Source organism: Dipodomys merriami, unplaced genomic scaffold (assembly GCF_024711535.1).
Source record: "Dipodomys merriami isolate MVZ:Mamm:240054 unplaced genomic scaffold, mDipMer1.0.p SCAF_9, whole genome shotgun sequence".
Lineage (NCBI taxonomy): Eukaryota > Metazoa > Chordata > Mammalia > Rodentia > Heteromyidae > Dipodomys > Dipodomys merriami.
Window position 1 is genome coordinate 18,690,106 of NW_027206512.1, and position 25,665 is coordinate 18,715,770.

Below are 25,665 nucleotides of genomic sequence, written 5' to 3' on the forward strand. Positions count from 1 at the left end.
TATGTATAGAGAAGCCTCATCGTTTTATAGAATGAAAATCCCAGGGTCTTGAAAGAGAAAACCTCAGCAAACATCTGTGGAATAGTGCAAGGAAACTTTGAGAGTTGACAGAGATGAGACTTTGATTCCCCCTCTACCCCCGGCCCCGCCCCTGCCCCCACCCCAGCATCCTCAGGGGTCTGGATTCATTCCCAGTCCTGATTTCTTCTAGAGAAGGTTTCTTGGAAGGTATGTGCTAATAAAAAGAGCTGTGGTTGGATTAAAACAATCCATATATATACACACAGCTAAACATATGCTAGAAGACAACAAATGATTAAAATCAGGAGGGGAAAAGGAAATAAGGACATGACCTTTAAGAAGCACTGTTACAGTGACTACCCCAACCACACTCAACCTCAAATTACTAGAAATGCCTGACAAGCTTACAAGAATCTCAAAACACAGTGGCCTGCTTATGTGATTCAGACAGGAAAATATTTCTGTTGAGCAACCTATACATGTTGACTTTAAGTTTTTGACTAAAGATTTTAAGAATTCATGTTGACTTTAATTTCTTGGGTAAAGATTTTAAGAAAGGCTGGGAAGGTGGTTCAGTGGTAGGCTCATGCATGAGGCTCTGGGTTTGATTCCTAAGCACCACATAAGCAGAAAAAGCCAGAAGTGGCACTGTGGTAGAGCATTAGCCTTGAGCTGAAGAGCTGAGGGACAGCGTCCAGGCCCCAGAGTTCAGGCCCCATCATTGACAAAAGAAACAACAAAAAAAGAATTGTTCTCATTACTCATTCCCTGATTCATGTAACTGTAGCCCCTCTGTATATCAACACTACAATGACAATAAAAAATAAATACAAAAAAAAAAGATTTTAAGAAAACAAAGCAATGTATTTTTTTTTTATTTTTATTTTTTTTGGGTTCGTGGGGCCTGAACTCTGGGCCTGGGCACTGTCCCTCAGCTCTTCAGCTCAAGGCTAGCACTCTACCACTTGAGTCACAGCGCCACTTCCAGGTTTTTTCTTTTTTGCTTATGTGGTGCTGAGGAATCGAACCCAGGGCCTCAGGCATGCAAGGCAAGCGCTCTACCACTGAGCCAACTTCCCAGCCCATCAGCAATGTATTTTTAAAGAGGACAAAATAAATAAACCACAGGAGGCCACAGATCTTTTATATGTTTGTTTAAAAAAAAAACACAAAACAAGAAGTACTATGTACCTTTTTCCAGAAAAACCTGGGCCAAACTAAAGCAAAATACAAAGTAAAGATGATTTGTCTCTTTTATAGTTGGGAGGACAGGAACAAAATCAAAAGTGAAATGAACAAGGCAGATGGCTAGATATTAAACAATTTGTGTACGTGTATATGTCTGTGTGTGTGTTTTAAAGCGGAAGTGATAAAGGAGTGGTGTTTGAACGTTTTTCCCATTTCTAAGCCCCGAAGTGCCCACCCTGGGTGAACGTGGCAGTGGCTTTGCCAGGCTGCAGCTTGTTCTCCACATAGCCGTGCCTGGGGCCCATGGTGATCTCATAGACAAGATGCAGGTCATCCGTGTCAGGGTCCATGGTCAGCAGTTCCTTCTTAGTGATCAGGTTGGTTGCCTGGAATAGAAACCCATTAAATTTAATTCCTGAGGTGGGAATTAAGAAGCAAGAACAAGACCCTCTGACTCAGATTTAATTCAGTTCAGCAATGATTTACCAAGTGCGTTTACTGCACAGGAAACTGTCAGGACAAGAGAGGCTGGAAAGATGGAGAGGATCCCAGCCTTGGCCCCCAAGGCTTTCACACTTGATTGGAAAGCAAAGGACTGTGAGCAAAGTCAGAGAGGCAAGAGGTATAATGGAGATATAAAAAGAGTCTTGCAGCCTTTTGGAGAGAAGAAGAGATTATTTCCACATGGAGGTCAGCAAAGGGATTGGAGGCAGTGGAATTTGTTTGGACTAGAAAGGTTGGAACTTTGAAAGAACGATACAGTATTGAGAAGACAGTTATTTTATTGCTTTGGAGAGTCAACTGCAATGCCTGAAATTGAATAGGGTAAAAATATATTGAACCCCAATATTCCCCAAATATATCTAGCCAAGTGTTAGTTGACTCACTCATTTAGCCAGTCAACAAACAGTGGGAACAAAAGGCTGAGAAAAGAAAGAGGGCAATCAGTTGTACTAAATGTGACTAGGTTTAATAAGGAGAGAAAATCAATTCTTCGATTTGGCAAAAAAGAGGTCATTGGTGACTTGTATTTTACTTAGTATGCGTGTGTGTGTGTGTGTGTGTGTGTGTGTGTGTGTGTGTGTGTGTGTGTGTGCAGGTGCCAGAATGGGACTTGAACTCAAGCCTTATACCCTTGCTTCTTTTGTTTTTTGTTTTTTCTGCTCATGGCTGGTCTTCTACCACTTGAGGCATGCCTGAACTTCTAGTTGTTTGCTGTTTAACTGGAGGTAAGAGTCTCTTAGATTTGTCTGCCAAGGATAGCTCTGAATTTTGATGCTCAGACCTCAGCCTCCTCAGTAGGTAGGATTATAGGCATGAACTACCAATATCCAACTATTAATTTAATTTTTGACACATTATCTCCCCATGTAGGCCAGGGTGGCCTCTAATTCAACAGCCTCTTTTCTCAACCTCCCAAATGGTGAGACCAACAGGCATACGCCTCCATACCCCTGGTCACTGGGGACTTTGGAGTGGGAAGTACAAAGCCAATTGAAGGATGATGAGAAAAGAAGCATTCTGAATAAAGAAATCAAATAGGGCACAAGATAAAATTGCACTAATTTTGTTTCATTTAAGAGACCGAACCAGTTCCATGGGATACCGCACAAAACAGCTACATATATAAGCAGCTAATCCACTCCATAGAGATGTAAAAAAAACCAAACAAACAAAAAACAAAAAACCACATCCTAGGAGAATTTTACCCACCAAAGTAAGAAATCAGATTTGAACTCAAATGAAGAAATGTTCACTTGCTTGGTTGGGGATATGGATTTACCTGTTTACTAGCTAGTGACTCAATTGGGTTAGGAGGAAGAGAAATAGATTTTTAAAATAGAATTCCTCCAAAAACATTCACCTACAAACACTTAAGGTTTCTTAGTCCATTCTTCCCTTCTTCTAGTCAACAAAGTTTCGCTGAACCCCTGCCTGCAAAGCTTAGAGACACACAGTTTCCCAGCCTTCGACGGAACGTCACGGGCCACCTGACTCACTTCTTGCTACTAGATACTAAGTGCAAGTGACATGTTCAATTTCTCTATCACTTGCTTAAAATGAAGCTCACTGCCCTTTAATTCTGTGCTTTACCCTTTCCATGGGTGCAAGATGAAGGAATTTCTGAGGAAACCTGGCCATGTTGTCATTAGCAACCACCTAGTGATGACAGAGCACGGCACAGTCCTTCCACACCATTCACGAGAAACAAAGTCAGAGTTCTTTCTGTAAGTCCTTCTACACCATTCATGAGAAACAAAGTCAGAGTTCTATCTGTAAGAGCATATTAAACAAAACACACTCTTAACCAATCCTACATACTCTTTTCTTTTCTGGAGGTACTGAAGTTGGAATTCAGGGCCTTGTACTTAGGCAGGCATTCTACCACTTGAGCCAGGGCTCTGGCTGTTTTTGCATTAGCGATCTTGCTAACTTGTATTTTTTTTTGGGGGGGTGGAGGGGGAGTCAGAACTGGCTGGCTTCAAATCGTGCTCCTCCAATCTCTGCTTTCCACTGTCACAAACCTGAGTCATTGCACTTGACCATAATGAAGCCTAACCACACTCTTAATCTTAGGAAAATTAGCTTAAGTAGGGAGCCTTATGCTTAAGAGTTGAACTGGAACTCTACCCCTAAGTTATTGTCACTCCCGAGGACTTCGCCCAGGGTGAGTAGTAAGAGGTAGCCGATGGCTCCGACCTTACCTTGCCATCTATATACTCCAGCCATTGAAGCCCCAGGTTGGTGACAATTCTAGGGGTGCTGTCATCTACTGGGAGGATATCCACTTGGAACTGCTGAGGTGCTGCAGTCATAATCTGCGGGAGAGGCCACAAAAGAAATCTCATCATCCACACCTCAAAAGGATGTTGGTTCCAGGACCTCCAAACCTGGAACCCCTGAAATCTGTGGACACTTCCAGATGAAGAGTGGACCACAGCACCAGCTCCATCCCTTCCCATCAGGCGTGGGGCCTAAAGGGTAAGGCTGATGCAGAGAAGCAAGCTACAAAGTGGCACTCTGGCTGGAATTTCAACTGCTGTGAAAGCTGGTTTTCACCCGTTTGTGCCTTGTGTGTATATATACAATGCTGGAGTTTGAACTTTTCTTGTTTTATAAACACTCTAGCACTTCGGTCATTCTTCCTGAGTTATTGTAGAATCTTACTTTTTGCTGAGCCTGACCTATGATCCACCTACTTATGCCTCCTGTTCAGCTGGAATCATAGTTATAGACTACCAATCCTAGCTTGTATCCTGAAATGAGCTTTTGTTTACTTTTTGCCTGAATGAGACTTAGGACAACAATCCTCCCCATATCTACCTCCCAAGTAGCTGAAATTATTAGCAATAGCCATGGTGCCTGGTATAGGATTTTTTTAAAAGATAGAATCTTGCTAAATTTCTTAGGCTGGCCTCAAGATTTTCCAAGGCTGAGTTCAAGTGACTTCTCCACTTCAGCTTCCTGAGCAGCTTGAGACTACAGGTATGCATTACCATACTTGACTAACTACACTTATGCCTTCTTTAGTGGAAGTTAATATTACCTAAGAGGAAACAATCCACTGGGTATTTTTCTTTCAATAGCCTTTGTTAAAATTTTCATGAGAGGCTGCCAAAAATCATCATTAATTTGTTTATGTCAAAGTCTCAGGTGGGATTAGATCAGGCATGAAAAGAAGTTTCTATAGGAAGAGATGTTGTTTTATCCTTTTCTTTCCCTGTTTTTGTTCTTTGTTGTGAGGAATAGCTATCTCTGTGGAGGTAAGGAGCAGTAGAAATCAACAACCAAAGCATTTGTGAGCATGGTGAAGGGACATTCATTCCGTGTGTGTGTGTGTGTGTGTGTGTGTGTGTGCGCGCGCGCATGCACACACAGACACGCAATATATACACATAAAAGTTCATCTGCTCTAATACCTCACTGATCCTAAGTGATACAAGAAGCAGGAGCTCATGGCAGAAAGATACTGGTTTTTCAACCTCCTACAATCCAGCTTCTAAATCTTTTCCATTTTTGCACTGACACTATCACACTATCCCTCAGAAGATCTGCTCTGATCCTTTATGTTTATAAGAGGGGAAGCCTTTTGGCTCATATATCTTCAAACCTTTTATTTTTCTCTTGAATGTCAAACTAACAGAGAAGCAACTATAGTGGGAGAGAAAAAAACCAAACAGTGCTAGGCTGCTAGGCAGTTCTACAGAGTAAGACAAGGTAGGGACGTCCCAAGAGCCACCCATGGATATGCCGGATTGTTTGCTGAAGATGACCTTCTGATGTCTCTGAAGCACATGGGAAGACCTGCTTTCCAGGAAAAAAAATCACTATTGGTATAGAGCTGATAGTCCTGCCCGCTGAGTGTGGAACTTCTGATCCTGGAGGAATCCTAGGGGGTGAGCAAGCTGCTCACTAAAGCTGCTTAAGGCCCAAGATGCAGGGGAAATAGAAGCATCCTGGGCCTACTTCATTAGTGGTGCAGGGGAGGTTTATGGCACTCAAAAGACTGCCAAAGAATGGAGGGAAGCCAGGCACTGGTGGCTCACACATGTAATCCTGGCTACTCAGGAGGCTGAGATCTGAGGATCACAGTTTGAAGCCAGCGCTGGCAGGAAAGTCTATCAGATACTTATCTCCAGTTAACCACCAGAAAACCAGAGGTGGTGCTGTGGCTCAAAGTGGTAGAGTACTAGTCTTGAGTGCAAAAGCTCAGGGATAGCACCTAGGCCCTGAGTTCAAGCCCCATGACTGACAAAAAAAAGGAGGGATTAGAAAAATGGTGGGGAAGACACTGGATAGGAAATCTTACTTTGTACTAGATGTCTGCAGAGCAGAACGGACTCATTCTTTGAAGGACTCATTCTTTTAGGAAGCAGAGCTTGGCAGTTGCATAATCTCCAGAGAAAAGAGTTACTGGCTGCACAAGCTGGTCCTAAAATGATGACAACCATGATGACAGCTATAGATAAGCTGCTAGTTCCCTTGTGCCCAAGGTTTGATGAACATAGGAAGGCAGATAACACCTCTGTTCTACAAGTAGTGAAGTGGAGGCTTGAAAAGGTGAAATGATGTACAAAGGTGCTAAGCTTGTATGCGATAGAGCCAGTCTCTTGGACACAAAAACCAAGAACTTAACCACTGGCTTTGTTTTTTTATTTTCTAATGTGTATGTGTGTGTGTGTGTGTGTATGAGAGAGAGAGAGAGAGAGAGAAAGAGAGACAGAGAGACAGAGACAGTGTGTGTGTATGTGTGTGAGAGAGACAGAGACAGAGACTGTGTGTGTGTATTTGTGTGTGTGTGTGTGTGTGTGTGTGTGTGTGTGAGAGAGAGAGAGAGAGAGAGAGAGAGAGAGAGAGAGAGAGAGAGAGAGAGAGAGAGAGAGAGAGAGAGAGGGAGAGGGAGAGGGAGAGAGACAGAGACAGAGAGAGAGAGAGTCAGTACTGAGGTTTGTGCTTAGGACCTGGGCATTGTTTAATTAGCTTTTTTGCTCTAGGCTGACACTCTACCACTTGACCCACAGCTCTACTTCCAGCTTTTTGGTAGTTAATTGGAGATAAATCTCATGGACTTTACTGCCCAGGCTGGCTTCAAACCTCCATCCTATGTTCTCAGTAATTAGGAATACAGGCATAAGCCAGGGAGTTATAGCTTCCATGGTTACTTTGTAAAGCCTGGGAATCTGTGGTTGGAATGAGGGTTCTTAACCCAAAAAGAGAAAGACTGGATGAGAGAAAAAAATTCAAGGAGTGATGGGTAAGCAAAAGAAAGTAAAAATAATATTAGCACAATTATCCTCTTTTATTGGGGGTTCACTATTTACTTTGTAAGGATTACTTCCTTTGATCCTCAGACTAAGCATTTGCAGCTGGCAATGACTTCAGTGTTTCTTGGGCAGATAAAAAGGTGAGTCTCAGACATGTGATTGGCCTAAGGCCAATATACCAGTAAGTTAACAAAAGAAGAAGTTAATGCTATGCAAAGATCCATGTTGTGTCTCCAGCACACAGAGATAGGCCTTCTCCTTCCTTTTTGCCCCTCACCTCTTTTCCTCCTTCCTCAGTGATGAAGAAGGGGTTGGTCCCATCAGAAACAGTGAAGGTGAACCAGTCTTTAAGGGTGTTGCTGCCATCATGGCTATAGCTGACACGGTTCTGATAGATATCTTCCATGGTGAAGGTGGAGGTGAGATGGAAATGCTGCCCCCTGGTGGTTTTGTCGATGGTGCCATAGCGTGGGGACTGCAAGATGGTGAATGTGATGGAGTCCGCCTGTCCAGAAGGAACAAGCAGGAGGGAAGGTCATAATAGAAACCAACTGAGTGAGTGGTGGCCAGCCAGTGGCCAAGAGGAACAGAACCTATCCTTATTAAGCAAGGGCTGAATTTTCTTTAGAAATACCAAAAGACAAAGCTAAAGAAGGGAATGATCTTTACTACCCTTGGACTTACATTTCGGTGCCTTCAACATATAACGCTGAACATTTAGATTTGTTCTCTTCAGGTATTAGGGAGACTTGCTATTAAACCTCCACCAAGGTGTCAGAAAGTGATACTTTAAAGAAGCATCCATTTCTTCTCAACTTATATCCCTTACTTTTCAAAATTCTTATCTACAGAATCCCAGAATCCCATAAGCATCAGAAGAGAAGCTAAGGTCTCATTTCTAACTGCTGCTTCTAAAGTGACCTGAAAAAGGAAAGGCATAAATTGTGCTCAGGTCTTGTCAGTGGTTCCCATTGACTTAGTAAAGTCCTGATCTGGGCCAACAGGGCTCTGTGTCACCTGGTTCTGATTCCTCTCTGGTCCACTGAGTTCCAGCTTCTTGGCTTCTTGTAATCTTTGTTGCAGTTATCAGGATCCAAGATTACTTGAGCTGCCTCTGCCTGAAGACTGAATTCTCCAGGTAATGCATAGCTTGTTCTTTGACTTAAGGATATCGTCTCCCTCTCTGCTCCAACATGACTTCCACAGAGGAGCCTTCTGTCTAAAATAGCACAACCTAGCTGGTGTGGCAGTGTAGCCCTAAAATTCCAGTACTGAGGAAACCGAGACAGGAGACTTAAGATTCAAGGCCAGCTTGGGTTACAAAGTGACACCCTTTGTCATTAAACAAAAAACCTTAAGAAAGGATACCTCTTAGTTATCACTTTTTTCCCCTTCATAATGCTAATCATACCTCATATGATCTGCTTTCTTACTTACTGTTTTTTCCTCCAACTAAATGTTGTCTTTACTATGTATGTATGTATGTATATATGTATGTATGTTTGTTTGTAATTTTGTGCTGGTGATGGGGCTTGAACTCAGGGCTTCACATTCTTGCTGGGCTTTTTGACTCAAGGCTGGAGATCTACCACTTGAGACTTTAGCATTTCTGCCTTTAGCATTTGGAACAGAGTTTAGAGCCTACTGGGTAATAAACACATAATGAAAGAATGAATAAATGAATGAGCAAATGAGGGTTAGAAGGGAAAGAAGTAATTGGTAGGTGTTTCTGCTTCATGCAGCATAACTCCTGTGTAGATGTAAGGAGGCTGACTTTGAATCAGGCTGTGGTGGCTCATGCTTGTACTTCTAGCTCCTCAGGAGGCTGAGATCTGAGGATTGTGGTTCAAAGGCAGTCCATGCAGGCAGAAGAATCTATGAGACTTTTATCTCCAATTAACCAGCAAAAATTCAGAAGCGGAGCTGTGGCTCAACTGGTACAGTGCTAGCCTTAAGCAAAAAAGCTCAGGGACAGCTGACGCATGCCCTGTTTCACTCTATGAAGGAGTCTAGTCTTTGATGGTGCTGGATAAAACATTATTTACCTGAGTTTTTAAGTATCAAACAAAAAAACCATGTTACATATAAACAGAAAAGAAAATGAATGCATTAGGGTTTCAGGAAGTGTTGTAAAGCAACTCGATATGTAATGGATTCATTTTTCATTCTCAGAAGACCATGGAATCTGCGGCTTTCACAGCTTGCAAGAAGGCTGCTTGGCCAGATCACTGTACCCAGCCCATAGGAAGCACAGCAACAATTACCACCAGATCTGCTTCTCCCTTAGGCAGCGAGCCCCAGGAACGCTCTCTCACCTCTGTGTCTGAATCCAATGCCTTGAGCTCAAACTCCGTGATCGTCTTCCTCATGCCCTCCTGGACCCGCATCCCCCAGTTCTGCAAGACGGGCAGCGAATCATCCACAGGGCGAAGGGTGATGTGGAAGGTCTGGGTCACCTAGGATGGCAAAGTGAGGTGGGATACCTGTCTCCAACACCATCCAAAGATGACTTGTTCCTGTGAGTTGACCCAGGTGTGGGGAAGGCCTAAGGAGCACTCTTAGACGTTAGCCCAGGTGGCTCTCAGAGGCTGATCCCCGCATTTTGGTTGAGAGCACAGGAGAACGATGCATTCATATTACCAGTCTCTTTTCCCACTCCACATAGAGGACACCACCGAACCAATACCCACTCAAGGCTATAAGTCTCATCTACCTCATGAACTCCATCAGACAGCACAAAGCTGAAGGCATCCACGTGTGTCTCCATCTCACTAGTATGGACATATTGAACATTACGTGAAGTCAGGTCAGCCTGAGTGAAGGAACTAATATGGATACCTAGTGAAAGAGAGTGAGAGAGAAACAGGAAGGATGTCAAAATGGCAGCCAAACCCGGGAGGCCATGGAAATGTCCTCTCAGTTGTTCACCTGAGATCCCTGTTGTGCCCTAGAAGACTTGTGGTTGCATTGTTGGTGGGCTTTGTTTTCTTGAATAGCATCTCTCTTGGAGAAGCACCTGCTAACTTTATCACCAGCATCTACTGTATTCAGTAAATGCTCTTCTCCGTTCTGATGGGGCTTATGTTGTAGATGAAATCTGTGAGAGCTGAAGCCATTGCCTTGTACTCATTTTTGTATTTCATTACTTTAAAAATTATTTTTAAGTAGTTGTACAAAGGAATTGTCATTCAACAAAGCAGTTTATGAATACCATATATCCTGATCAGTGTTACTCCTTTCAACATTCTCACTCAATCCTCTCTTCCCCACCACTTTCCTCCCTCTTCTTAATTTTGTAGGATATACATTGGATTCTTGTCTGCATTTCCTCTCTCTTCTCTTCTTCATTCCTCCACCCCTTTCCCTTTGACCCCACCTCACCCCTGCTTCCTGAGCTTGCTGAGCTTTGATTTTGGCTTTCTAAGGATTTATACTATTTGAGATCTCCCTTGAATCTACCATATTTCAGTTAATACACTTGTAAATACTTGCATACCATCCAACATACTTACTTAAGAGTTTGTAAGCTAAATCTAGCTTCCACATATAGGGGAAAACATGGTTCCTTTGTCAGATTTCACATAATCAAACCTTATACTCTCTTAAGTCTGACATTTCCATCAATTCACATTCCTCTCAGAAAACCTGTCTTAATATTTAGTCTTCACTGGCTATACATAGTCTCTTCTGTGTGACTGTGATCGTTGGCTTCCTTAATTTTACTGAAAATCTTTCAAGATCTCCTTCAACTCTGGTCCTCCCTTCTCATATACCATTTTAGCTCATCAGGCAGTAACAAAACCTGTTGCATGACTGTGGAGCTTGAGCAATTACTCTATATCAAACAGGAGATGACCTAGAAAAAAGCAACATCGTTTAACAACACAAGAGAGAAATAAAAACATGTTGTTTTCCAGCATCATTTTAAAAGTAAGAAAAAAAATAAAGCAACTTTAAATGAAAACATAACCCACCAATGTACATCTCTGCTTCAAAATGCCTAACATCATTTATCCAAGAGCCCTAATTCCTTGCTTCTTCTCTCTTAGGGCTACGGGGCCTCATGCTCTGGTGCCAGTCAAGATGGAAACAAAATCATACCTTTAATCTTGTCTCTGAGATCAAAAACTTCCTCTTTCTGATTCTGGGTGTTAGGATGCTAATCCATCCAATTGAGTCCTTTTGTATGGTCCTGAAATTCATTTGCTGCTTCCTGGGGTTAATTATTTTTCATAGTTAATCCTGGAAAAACCCAGCTGGGCTTTTTTTTTAAATTAAAAAAGACAGTGACTCTAATCTATTGAAGTATGATTTCAGAATTACTACCTTACCTTCCAAATCAAAAAAGAATATCAACCCATAGGTTTTACATTTGCATCTCTCTTTATCATCTGAAATGTGTCATCCAGATACAATAGCCTTCTAACTATTGGGGCATTAATTTTCCGATGAGGCATTTTATATTTCTGTACTTGCTACATCAGCTCTTGACAGGCAAGAAATGTAGCCCTCTGTCTTATAGCTTTGTCTTGTGGTTCTGGACAGAAATCCATACCATTCTTTAAAATTTTAATAACTTCAGACTAGTTGCACTGAGGAATTTAAATCTTTTCCCTTACTGTGAATCCATTCTCACAGGCCACATAAAAATAACTGTCTGGATCCCCATAATCAACTGGTCACCTAATTCACTGATCCCTCTGTAGAGATCATGGTCTGATTATGAGTGATTAAGATTATGCCTTCTTGGAAATGAGGATCTGTAATTAATCCAATTTTTCATTTTATAATTTTTATCAATTAAATTATTTCATTGGTAATTTAAATAATTTTATTGATAAAAATGATATACAACAAATTGCACATGTCAATCTAAATAGTGAATGTAACCATCTTGCTAAAACTTTCCAATTGAACTTTGTAATCCTTCAAGTCTCTACACCGTACCCTATCTCAAAGATACAAATGAACTGCTTATTTTACTTATGGATTACCTGGCATTATCTCTTTTATAGAAATAAAACCATATTGCAGATTACATGATCCTGTATTTAAAGAATCCCGCAGACTCCACTCCTAAGTTAGTCGAGCTGATCTGAAATTTTTGACAAAGCAGCAGGGTATAAAATTAACCCTAAAAAAAATCAATGGCTTTTTTGTATGCCAATAATGAGAAGAGTGAGGCTGAAATCAAGAAAGCAACTCTTTTTGTAATAGCCCCACAAAAAAATAAAATACCTAGGAATTAATGTAACTAGAGAAGTGAAGGACCTCTATGATGAAAACTTTAAAAACCTGAAAAGGAAATTAAAGCAGAACTAAGGAAGTGGAAAAACCTCCCATGCTCCTGGATTGGGAGGATTAACATTGTGAAAATGGCAATACTGCAAAAGGCTATCTACAAATTCAATGCAATACCCATCAATATCCTAACCTCACTTTTTTTTTCAATAAGATTTTTATTGTGAAAAATACTGTACAGAGGGGTTACAGTTACATAAGCAAAGTAATGAATACATTTCTTATCAAGCATTATTACCTTCTCCTTTGTTTTTCCCCTATCATCCCTTCCCTCCCACCTCTTCAACTAACTCCCCCCTGCCCTCTCCCCCCTACCCTCCTAAATTGTAATGTTTGTATTTCAACATAGTGTCTTGTACATCTCATTGTTGCAGTGGGTCAACATGTATCCCTACTTAAACATTTTGCTTTTTCCCTTCCCCTCCCCAAATTATACCAACATCAAATACAGTGAAAATGGGTTATACTGTGGGGGAGGGACATACAAAGCCACAAAAATATCACCTTATAAATACATTGGAAACAATAGCAAGCAAGAAAAAAACCACTTGTTTCCCTGTCTTGGGGTTCATTTCACTTAACATCATCTTATCTGACCTTTTCTGCATGTCCCAGACATATACTAGTTATTGAAAATAAGGGAAACCATGGTACTTATGTTTCTTTGGGCTTGGCTTACTTCATTTAATATTATTTTTTCCAAGTCTTTTCATTTCCTAACAAATGGGGTGATGTCATTCTTTCTGATGGAGGCATAGAATTCATATGTGTGTGTGTGTGTGTGTGTGTGTGTGTGTGTGTGTGTGTGTGTGTGTGTGTGTGTGTGTGTGTGTGTGTGTGTGTGTGTATCACATTTTCTTGGTGCATTCATCTACTGAGGGGCATCTGGGTTGGTTCCATATCTTAGCTATGGTAAATAATGCTGCAACATAGTTGGAAAGCTCTGAAAAAATTAGGAACCCATCGAACATTCCTCAATACAATAAAGGCTGTATATGACACACCTACAGCCAGCATTATACTTAATGGTAAAACACTAAAGCCATTTCCTTTAAACTCAGGAATGAGACAAGGATGTCTACTCTCTCCACTTTTCTTCAATTTAGTATTAGAATGCCTAGCTACAGCAACAAGACAAGATGCAAACATAAAAGGGATCCAAATAGGGAAAGGTGAAGTAAAACTCTCCCTCTTTGCAGATGACATTATCATGTATTTAAAGAAACCCACGGACTCCCCCACGGTATAACCCCTGCTTTCACTGTATTTGATGTTGGTATAATTTGTGGAAGGGAAGGGCAAAAACAAATCGTTTAAATAGGGAAACTGGTGGACCCATTGCAACAATGAGATGTACAAGTCATGTCGAAAAACAAACTTTACAACTTTAGCGGGGGGGGGGTGGGGGGAGGTTGTAGAGGGGGTAGAAGGCAGGGGGGTGGGGGAGTGGGGGAAGATGGGAAGGTATGGGAAGGGGAAACAAAGGAGGAGGCAACAAGGCTTGATAAGAAATGTACTCATTACCTTGCCCATGTAATTGTAACCCCTCTGTATGGTATTTTCACAATTAAAAAAAAGAATCCCACAGACTCCACTCCTAAATTACTCGAGCTGATTTGAAACTTTGGCAAAGTAGCAGGGTATAAAATTAACGGTCAAAAACCAAAGGCTTTTCTGTATGCCAACAATGAGAGCACGGCTGAAATCAGGAAAGCAACTCCATTTGTAATAGCCCCACAAAAAGTAAAATACCTAGTAATTAATGTAACCAGAGATGTGAAGAACCTCTATGATGAAAACTTTAAAAAGCTGAAAAAGAAAATCAAAGCAGAACTTAGAAAGTGGAAAAACCTCCCATGCTCCTGGATTGGAAGGATCTCATTCTTTAATAAAATAAAGGAAGCAGGGCTGGGAAGGTGGCTCAGTGGTAGAGCACTTGCCTTGCATGCCTGAGGCCCTTCACACTAGTCTAGGATCATACCTTGAATAGTGCCTGGTAGTTGGCAAGTGCTCCAACCACAGTTAGTGGGTGTATTTGGTTCAGCTCCTATAGCCTCTAAGAGGCTCAGAGAGGACGTATTTTCAATCCCTATATACTTTTCACTTTTAAAATTTTACCCTTTGCTAATTGGGTACCCTCTTGCTAGCTAGATGATGTTTCTAATAACATGTTCCCCTTACTGGCTGTCACAGCAGGGAGTTGTTGTTTAAAATTTTTGAAGGCTTTTAATCCCATGGAAAGAGTTTTCAGTCACCAACCTGCTGGCTAAACTAAGTAGCAGGCAGTATTACAGAGACCCACATTAACCCTGTCAGTTTTTTCAATTCCCCTAGAAGGCTTGCACATTAGAGAAAGTACAGTCCAGGTCAGGCAAGTGGGGCGGGAAGAAAGCATCTTAACAGAATAGAAGGTGGTGCCCTGGCTGCCTGCTTTCACCACAGCTGTGCACTAGGCTGCCTGTCACTCTGCCTCACCCGAGCAATTCATACTGTGTGGCCTCTGCTTTCCTGATTCACATTTCCTCCCTGGCCTCTTGTGCTGGACTGAATTGCACATTCTCTTGTTGAAGTCCCAATTCTGTGGACCCCAGAATGTGATCTTACTTGGAAATCAGAATCCTTGTGGATACAATGAGACCACATAGGGTCATTATGGTGGGCCCTAATGCAATGTGGGATATGCTAATATCATACGCATGGGAAATGTGAACACAGTATAGGGGAGATCACCACACACCATGTGAACACGAACGTGACCATCTACAAGACAAGGAGAGAGGTGTAGGCAGATCTTGCTGAACCAACTCCACTTCCGGCTACAAAGTTATGAGAAGCTGCTGGTCTATGGTTTTAATTTACAGCAGCTCTGGGGAGAACTCATGCCAACAATGGGGTCATCGTTTTGTGTGTTTCTTTCCACTGTATTTGAAAAAGTCTTATTGTCAAGGAGATGTTCAGAGGAGTTACAGTTACATAAGTAAGGTAGTGATTACATTTCTCATCTAACTTGTTACCCCTTCCCTCATTTTTCTCCCTCTTTCCTTCCCTCTAACTTTCCCCCTGCCCAAGTTGTACAGACCATTTCCAATATATTATCTTGTGAGTATCGCTGTTGCATAGGTTCCCCCTTGTCCTTTGTTCATCCGGTTTTTGTTGGAATAACCTTTGGTACAACATCACCCTTGAGAAGTCCTCCCGGACCAACAGCTCCTCTCATGGGTGGAATCAGTGTCTGCTGTCATATGTTGTCACAGCTATAGAAACACATTATTTTCCTTATTTCCCAAACATGTATTTCTCTTGTAGTACTCAATGGATACTTCTGAAGGGAGGCAAGAGGGGTACAGTGCTCTTCTATTATGGTCCAGTTCCATAGGGATAATTCCTAGCCAGTCTGTGGTCAGTGGTACAGGTGTGTGCTCTGCTTTGGCTAGGGCTTGAGGAGGTCCCACATCATTTTCATGTGTTGGAATCTTAGTCCCTGATACGGTGGTATTAAGAAGTAGGGGGACCATTAAGAAATGGGACCTGCTGGAAGGTGACTGGTCTTGGGGATATGACCCTAGGGATGAATGCTGGCTTTGTAGAGTGAGTTAGGTCCTATAAGAACAGATTAAAAGAAAAAAAGAGTAAGACTATCTCCTCCCAGTCCTGGCTTCCTGTCTCACCTTGGCTTACTCTCACACGTGCTCTCAATATGCTGCCATCTAGCAAATTGTGACAGTGTCAAAGAGGTCTTCATCAGAAGCTGAGCAGATGGAGATGCCCAATCTCAAGCTGTAGTCTCCCAAACTGTGAGTTACATAAACCTATTTTCTTTATAAGCTACCAGCCTCAGGCACTTTGTTTCAGCAACATAAAAATGCACCAATACAGGTGCGTTCAAAAGACACCATGTCCAAGACTCATTCCTTAGAGACTTCCATTTTTTTCTAAACACATTCTCAGTGACTTTAATGCTCAGACAAGTCAGAGAACCATTGACACAATAGAAAGGTAGAAGAACAATCAGAAAACCTGCTTTGGTTTCTTTAATGTTTCCTTTCTGCTATTTATGAGTTACATAAACCAGAGTGAGCCATCTAGCACAAAGCTTTTCCTTTATCTTATATTGTTCTTTGAAAGCTCTAAAACTGGAACAGTATAGCTATCTCAGGGTTACAAATGAAAGGGGTGATGACAAAAAGACCAAGTGTCTGATCTTACTTGATATGTGCATTGATGGTCATGTCTATAACACATGAATTCTGCAGCGTTTTAAAATCAAATGGGCAGACTGATCAGAGAGCTATTCATATCTGGTGAGTGAAAATGCTTATGATATTTAGTAAATTGCCTAATTGAACAGTCATGAGTAGAGAGTGGCTGAGAGAGGTCTTGATGCAATTTTGTTATATCTGAAGATATCATACGCAGAACAGCCCCCACAAAAACATAAAATCAGTGAGTGATGGGAAATCTAAATGGTGTACTTCTCACCATTGAATTTAATCTGCCTACCAGCCCTCACTGCCCAGCAAGCAACCTCAACTCCAGGACAATCTGACTCACTGGGGCAGCCAAGTCAAAGCCAACAGCCCAGCCCTAGGATCTTCAGGTTGACTTCTGACTGGGCATTTCCCAAGTTCAGTGTCAGCTGGGTGAGCCACATAGGTTCTCATGACACTGGTACTCCATACTGAAATCTGGCTCAGGAGATATTAATACTGTGAGGCAAAATGTCCGCTTCCCCAAGGATTTTCAGAAGTGAATTTAAGAGGCCTAGAGTCACATACACGAGTTGAGTCAGGGGAAGGGAAGAGATGCTTGTCTGAAAGGTAGTTCATGTTTTTAGAAGGTTTAATCTGACTCTGTCAAGAAGGGAAGACAAGGTGACATGTAGAAAGTCAACAGTGGGAATGTTGAGCTGCACCTGGCTAAGTTAAACTGTTAGCAGAAGACAATTCCGTGGGAGTTTGAAACAGAGATTTCAGGACTTAGGACTTCTAGGCTCCTCCAGAAGGCCCTCACTTTCATGGATAAGACTTGTGATTGTTAGGAAATAGGTGATAAAAGGATATTCAATGTGTTGAGGGTTTAAGATTTTGATTTTGAGGGTTAAGAGCAAGGTAGTTTTTGAGGGAATATAGGCCTTACAGACTGGTAGGAAAGTACACGAGCTTGCCCTAAGTTCTCCCAACAGTGGGGAAAATAAATCTTTCACCAACAACTCCCAGAAGCTAAGGGGAGTGAAGCATCACCAGTAACATTTTTCTTCAAACAGAATGAAGCTTTGGTAGCTCACAGACAGGAAGTCCTGCTTCTGCTGTGTTCTTGGTAGGCCCCTGTGGTCCAGGAGTTCAACAGTGTCTGTATTTGCTAAGCACGTTGTCCTCATCTGGAAAGTTTACCTGATGCTCAGGTTTGGTTTCTGGTGGCCTGAAGAGTATTTGGAACTAATGAGGTCAGAAGGTGCCACAGCAGTGGTGCTCTCAGCAGAGGATCCTTTAGTAGGTTCCTAAACAAGCTTAAGAAATTTGGAGAGATTATCAGGGACTTTTCTTGATCTAGTCACAAAGTCATATCACTTCTACTGTGGAGGAAGGTGTGTTGAACTGGCAAAGGGGAATCCAACATGGGTACTCCTCAAAGTGTTCCAGAAATAGAAGCTACCCTTCCTGACACCACACTGGCATCAGGAGTTGCGTGGTTTATTGACTAATGGAGGTAGGCTGATATCAGACATGCTCTATTGGGAATACAAATGAAAATGAGATTTCAGCTTAAATGCTATAGTATACTGTTCCCGTCTATCCACTTTCCATGCTAAGAGCTGTAAAGGTGCTAATAGTGCTAAGGGCTACTAGGTTTTTAGCCAGAACAATGATTTGATCCAGGATGTAACATATTCCTTGAAGACTCTGAGTGCCCTTGTATCTGTCCTCCAAATGCTTGCTCCTTTCCCCATCTGAATCCAGTGTACCGTAGGAAACAATCATATACACTATTCCTTGAGAATACCCAAGAATTCTGTGTTCCAACATTACTCTTCCTCTACTCTCCTGAATGCTAGGTAATAAGTAGATGCTCAGGAAGAAGTGACATTTGCCAGCTGCCTCTCAGCCTTATGTGATTGGGATCACATGGAACATTATGCTTGCTCTTCTAGCAATGCTCCTAAATTATCAATGGATGTGAGGCTGAGCCTCTTCTGCCTCTCTGTTCACAGGTGCAAAATAACCAGATGGGCCAGAGATAAAGCCTCATGTTGAGGCTCACTGAGGCACCTCATGCTTCAGCTTCTGGATCGTTCTGTGAGGGAAAATACTTAATATTGCTTAAGCCATTGTATATGGGGTCCTCTTGTTCCAACAATTTAGTGTCTAGCCTAATAGATCTTACTCTAGTTACTCTAATTTACTAAGAGGAAAATGGCCTTTTAGGGTCTAGGAGAGAAGAGCTGTGATAGTGTGGTCTTCGTCTTTTAAGGTCAGGTAGTATTAACAGGGTTGGACTCCCAACTTACCTTCTCAGGGGTAGGAAGCTCAGGCCTTTCCCCGTCACACTTTACCATCAGTTATGATCAGCTGATGAAGGAGGACAGCCTGAGCATAAGTACATTTCATAGTAAGCTATCAAGTGAGTCTGGGCACAATGGTGGCTAATTCTAATGTCATTAGCCATCTGTCCCCAAGTAGCTCAGAGCTGACTTGAGACCACTGGCCAGAAGTTGCTCTACTCTTCCTGAAAGCACAGGCCTCAGATCAACCTCAAGTTCTGGAATCCCTAGCCTCACCTGGTGAGACAAAGGCTTTTCTCCAAGTGGCCAGCTATTTTTCAGAGAGGCCCAGAAGTCAACCATATGCCTTTATTCTAAAAGGTAGTTGTCCACACTTAAAATTCATGAAAATGTCATCACTTGTGGAAGATGGAGAAAGGCTACATGGTAGAAAAGGCTCCATGTGGGATTGGGATGTGGGGAGGGGCTAGATCTTCAGGTCTAGTACACTCAAGTTTTGGAAAGAAGTGAATTAAGAAAAGCTGAAGGTCAACACAGAACTAAAAAAATGGCAAAGCCTCCCATGCTCCTGGATTGGAAAGATTAACATCGTGAAAATGGCAATACTTCCCAAGGCTATCTACAAATTCAACGCAATACCTATCAAAATTCCAACCTCATTCTTCAAGGAAATAGAAGAGGCAATCCAAAAATTCATATGGAACAATAAAAGACCCCGAATAGCAAAAACGCTCCTCAACAGAAAGAACACTGCTGGAGGAATATCAATACCAAATTTCAAACTCTACTATAAAGCCATAGTAATCAAAACAGCTTGGTATTGGCGTAAGAACAGACCTCAGGACCAATGGAATAGAATTGAAAACCCAGAAATGAACCTACAGACCTATAGCCATCTAATCTTCGATAAGGGAGCTAAAACAATAGAATGGAAGAAAGACAGCCTCTTCAGTAAATGGTGCTGGCAAAATTGGTTAACTACATGTAGAAAACTAAAGCTAGATCCTTATATATCACCCTGCACCAGAATCAACTCCAAATGGATCAAAGACCTTGAACTCAAAGCAGACACTCTGAAAACATTACAGGATGGAATAGGAGAAACCCTAGGTCTCCTTGGCTCAGGCCGAAATTTTTTGAATAGAGACCCGGAAACACAACAAATCAAAGAAAGGTTGGACAAATGGGATTGCATAAAGTTGCAGAGCTTCTGCAGGGCAAATAACATAGCTAGCAAGATCAATAGAAAGCCCACGGATTGGGAGAAGATCTTTACTAGCCATACAACGGACAAGGGTCTCATATCTAAACTATACTTGGAACTCAAAAAATTAAACCCCCCAACAACAAATCCTCAAAGAAATAACTGCCCAATAAATAAGTGGGCGAAAGACTTAAAGAGAAACTTCTCTGAAGAAGAAAGAAGGATGGCCAATAGACACATGAAGAAATGTTCAACATCCCTAGCCATAAAAGAAATGCAAATCAAAACAACATTGAGATATCACCTCACCCCAGTTAGAATGGCAAAAATCAAGAACTCTAACAACAACAGATGCTGGAGGGGATGTGGACAGAAAGGAACCTTACTTCATTGTTGGTGGGAATGTAAACTTGTTCAACCACTTTGGAAAGCAGTATGGAGGTTCCTCAAAAGACTTCAGATAGAACTCCCCTATGACCCAGCAATCCCACTTTTGGGCATTTACCCAAATGTTTACAAACAAGACCACACTAATGCTACCAGCACAACTATGTTTATTGCAGCATTATTTACCATAGCTAAGATATGGAACCAACCCAGATGCCCCTCAGTAGATGAAAGGATCAAGAAAATGTGGTATATATACACAATGGAATTCTATGCCTCCATCAGAAAGAATGACATTGCCCCATTTGTTAGGAAATGGAAAAACTTGGAAAAAATTATATTAAGTGAAGTAAGCCAGGCCCAAAGAAACATAGGTCCCATGGTTTCCCTTATTTGCAATATCTAGTATATGTATGAGTCAAGCGGAAAAGGTCAGATAATGTGATGTCAGGAAAAGGAACCCTTAGATGTGTATTTTAATGTTTTTTTCTTGCATGCATATGTTTCTAATGCATTTATAAGATTATCTCTTTGTTGCTTTGTATGTCCCTCCCCCACAGTATAACCCCTGCTTTCACTATATTTGATGTCAGTATAACTTGTGGAGGAGATGGGGAAAAACCAGTTGTTTAAGGATACAGGTGGACCTGTTGCAACAATGAGAAGTACAAGTTGTCATGTCCAAAACGAGCTTTACAATGTCGGTGTGTGTGTGGGGGGAAGTAGGGGGAAGGAGAAGGATTGGGATTGGGGGGGAGGGGGGAGGCTGGGAAGGGATGTGAAGGGTAAACCAAAGGAGGAGGCTGCAATGCTTGGTAAGAAATGTACGCATTATCCTGCCCATGTAATTGTAACCCCTCTGTACAGTATGTTCACAAATAAAATAAAATTAAATTAAAAAAAAAAAGAAAAGTTGGAGGGAACAGGAGCAGACCTGGATCTGCTTAGGTAGTGTAATGCCCCGGAAAACAGAACCATCCCTCTGTTATCTAGGGTACTTTCCAAGGAGGAGGGAGGGGCGTGATCCCCTAACCCTCTTACCCCAAGCAAAGCTGGCTTGGTGTTGGCAGCCACATTTTTAAACCCACTGAAGTGTGAGAGTTGTGAAAAAGCAGAGCTGAGTTTGGAGCCACCCCGCAGGGCTCTTAGGCAGTCTGGGCTCAGAAGAGAGCAAGGGCTGTGACTTACCAGCAGGTGGGCAACTGGCAGGGCCTTGTCAGAAAGCTCAGGGCTTTTGAAAGCTCTGTGCGGTGCATATGCAGTTGCCTAACACAACAGCCAAGAGTCTGCCCTTTTATCTTTGGAGAGATACAATCAGCAACCTGACAGCATTCTGGCAGAAGCAATTAGCTCATGAATTAGTTATCAAATATCTCATGCAGCCAAGGTCTTGAGGGTGCTGATCTGCATACATCCCCCAGGACCCTCAGGACAAAAGGGAGGGCCACCTGCTCTAATTTACATTAGGAATCTTCGCCAATCTGTCATTCCTCTTTGCCCTCCTGCCATACACGAAAACCATACACATCACCCAGAGTCCAACAGTGTCTTTTCCCTCTCTCCCCTGCCAGGATGAGCCTCCACATTCCCTTCGGAAGTTCATGTTTCATTATCACTCTTCTTCATTCCTCACCAGGCAGTCCTATTGGCCTTCTTGCTGCATGGTCACCATGACTTGCCTGGCTGATGACCTGAGGATCTGTACACTTGCTGATCCCTCTCTCTGGAATGTTTATACCTCATTCATCAGCACGGCTGCTCCCTCCCTTTCTTTGTATCTCTGCTGGAAAGTCCTCTTATTATTAGGGATGACTTTGATCTCTCCTTCTTCTCTGTGCACTGGGAATGTCCTTATGCTGCCCTCAACACTCATCACCATCCGACACACATTTGCTTGCTTGTCTGTTCCTGTCTGACTTGCTGCAGGAGAGTTAAGGGGTAAGGATGGCCTCTGACTTGATGTTTCCCAAATCAAATGAAGAATTTGTAACTTTAAATCCAAGAAAACCAAGCAAGCAGTCACTGCCTAGATGCCATGACCTCTCACCTTTCTGTTCTCATGCCTACTCCTTGCAGGCAAGGCAGCCTCACTATCTTTGCCTTGGCCGTGTACACACATCCTAGTCAATGCCACAGCCTCCTTTGACTTTCCTTCCATTGAACTTCAGGTCCTTCCTTATCTAAACTTGTGCAGCAATTCTTTATTGTATAATAAATTAAATGGAGGTGACAATTCCAATGGTCACCCTTCATAAAAGCTCAGTCTATCCATGAGTCCTGCCTATTTAAATAGGTTCTGAAACTATGTTTTCACTAAACTGGGTCACTGTAAGTTTCCACACTTTACCTATCTGTGAACATCAGCCCAGAATAAAGGGCATTCTTAAATGCATCTCACTGTGCTTTCCTACCCAATATAGATAATTTTTGTTTAAACTCCTACAACTTCAGGTTCACACCTTTATTTCAACACCTGCATAGTCTTCCTTGAACTAAGGTTACCTGCAGAGGCTAGTTATCTCATTCAGTGATAAGGATTGTATTTTGTTTATTTTTGCTTCCTGTGCAGCAGCTCAGTATACATATTTAGTCACTATTTGTTGAATTCAATTATTTTTCTGGTGTGGAGAATTGAATCCATGGCCTTTTGCATACTAAATCCACATGGCTTTGCTTGAGCTACACCCTTCACCCCTGAAATGAATTTTTAAACACAGAACACAGCACTGTGACATGTGCTCAAGGGAGCGTAGAAGATCAAGGTGCAAGGTTTACTCTAAAGGAATTGACTGACTAATTAAAGAGGTAAGATTTTTCACAGGATATAATCTCTTCTTTTATTGTACTTGGGATCAAACAGGGGACTCTCTGCATGTTAAGTACATGTCCTACTACCGAGCTATACCCCAGGTCTGAATTATAACTTTTCATTTAATTTCCCTAAGTAATTATTGAACATCTACTATATTCTAAGTATGCAATTGTACATAATTGTCAAAAATCAGTGAGGTGAACGTGAATCCCAACTTTCAGGTGGATGAAGCAAGCGAGGAGGGCATACCTGGTGATGTCACGTGTTCCAGGTGGCCCAGCTGGGGCTGTGTGGTGATTCTGTAGGTCAGTCCTTCAGGCCCACTATCCTGGTCAGCAGCTGAGAGCTGTTGAGCGGTGATTTTCTTCACTGAGTTTTCATCCAAGATCAGCCCTTTATTGGTGATGATGACTGGTGGGGATTTGTTTTCTGAAAAATATCAGAACTAGTGATTTGAACTGGCAGCTTTTCACTTTCCTTTCTTTAAGTCTAGACCTGGTATCCAGGGCAGTATTAAAGCAGTTCTCAGGCTTGTCCCTCAGCGAACCCCCACCATGGCTGTGCAACAGACAGAGGGGAATTTTCAACTTTCATGCTGGCTAGGTGAGGGTTCAAGGTGAGGGCATTGTCAATGGCACAATGTCCTAACTACGGAGTGTCTCTACATCAGAAAACCTGATGTCCTCTTACCTGAAACACTGATGGAAAATGACTGGTCGAGCAATCTGTTTCCTTCTCCATCAACCACATCAAATTTAAAAGCAAAGCTCCCATCAGGTTCTCCTGTTCCATGACTATATTCTACTTGCCCTACCAAAGGAAAAACAAATCCAAGTTTTGCAATTAGTGCTTTCTGCCCTTATATGTGCAGCAAAAGACTGCAACTGGTCTTCACACCAAAGAATCAATCTATACCCTCTCACTTTGATAATGCTGTTGACATTTTCATCTAAACCTTTGATTTCTTTGTTCTCTTCCACCACGAACTTCTTCATACGCAAAGGCCTCTTCATAAAAAATTTACTCCACGTGAAATTTCTTATGGTCACGGCTTAGCTTTACTGAACGATCTAGCTTAGCTTCTAAGGTGGCATCATGAAAAACTAGATCAGTGAAACTGGCCATGTCTAAAATGTGCAATGTCTAAAACGTAAGATGGTATGATGCTGTTATATATCTCCATCACAGGCAGGAGGATGCCCAGCTGCAACCTACAGTCTCTCCACTTCCCATTACAGGGAGCAATGTGAGCTATATAAACAACAGATAAACAGGTAAACATGCAAACTCTGCACAGAGAACAAAGATCCCAAGAGAGAAGTATGATGCATCACATTAACTTGCTGTATCATTTATATGTATCCATCAACACAAATATAATGAAATCTGTCTGGTCTTATACTAAGAGAAGTATGGAATCCTTAAAAAGGTACAACTTGCCAAGCACTGGTGGCTCATGTTTGTAATCCTACCTAATCAGGAGGCTGAGATCTGAGGATCAAGGTTCAATATCAGCCAGGGTAGGAAAGTCTCTAAGATTTTGATCTCCAATTACCCAGCAAAAAGCCACAAATGGAGCTAAGGTTCAAGTGGTAGAGCACCAGCCTTGAGCACAAAAGCTAAGAGATAATGCCTAGGCCCTGACTTCAAAGCTCTAGCACTGGCACAAAAAGAGAGCTAAGACATGGAACCAGGGCTGGAAAGGTGGCTCAGTGGTAGAGCGCTTGCCTTGCATGCAGGAAGCCCTGGGTTCGATTCCTCAGCACCACATAAGCAGAAAAAAAAGCCAGAAGTGGTGCTGTGGCTCAAGTGGTAGAGCGCTAGCCTTGAGCTGAAGAGTTGAGGGACAGCGCCCAGGCCCAGAGTTCAGGCCCCACGACCAGACCAAAACAAACAAACAAAAAAGACATGGAACCAATCCAGATGCTCCTCAGTAGATGAATGGATCAAGGAAATGTGATGTATGATATATATATATATATATATATATATATATATGTAATTCTATGCCTCCATCAGAGAGAATGACATCGCCCCACTCATAAAGAAATGGAAAGACTTGGGAAAAAAATCATATTAAATGAAGCCTGACCTAAAGAAACATAGGCTCCATGGTTTCCCTAATTTGTAATACTTAGTATATGTCTAGGGTAGTCCTAGCAGAGGTTGATAGTAGCTCAACAGCTATACACATATGACCATATAAAATAATGTTAATCAAAATGAACTCCAAGATATGGAAACAAGAGGTTTTTTGTTGTTGTTTTTAATGTATTGTGTGAAGTTATTTCTTTTTTCTTTTGCTTTTTCCCCTTTGGTTTATCTCCTGATGTCACTGTTTCTTAATTTGGCACTCTGCAGTGTCTTGCATATACATTTATTTGATCTAGGGAAGGGAAGGGGAATAATAAAATGGTGAGACAAAGAACAAAGGGGGAATCAATGCAACAGCGATACAAGACACTATGTTGGAAATGAACTTTACATT

General features: G+C 41.9%; 1 protein-coding gene across 2 annotated transcripts in view; it reads right to left on the bottom strand.

Moving 5' to 3' along the window:
- The window catches only part of Fras1 (Fraser extracellular matrix complex subunit 1), a 442,940-nt gene that overhangs the window by 59,304 nt on the left and 357,971 nt on the right, over positions 1-25,665 (bottom strand). The window contains exons 46-52 of one of the 2 annotated variants that reach the window (XM_070012596.1): positions 23,868-23,987; positions 23,427-23,606; positions 9,688-9,812; positions 9,290-9,430; positions 7,252-7,479; positions 3,915-4,028; positions 1,445-1,595 (exon numbers count right to left, since the gene is read on the bottom strand). In XM_070012596.1, coding sequence (XP_069868697.1) covers positions 1,445-1,595; positions 3,915-4,028; positions 7,252-7,479; positions 9,290-9,430; positions 9,688-9,812; positions 23,427-23,606; positions 23,868-23,987 — 1,059 coding nt within the window. The remainder of the gene's footprint in view (positions 1-1,444; positions 1,596-3,914; positions 4,029-7,251; positions 7,480-9,289; positions 9,431-9,687; positions 9,813-23,426; positions 23,607-23,867; positions 23,988-25,665) is intronic. The other variant, XM_070012597.1, reaches the window with a different exon arrangement.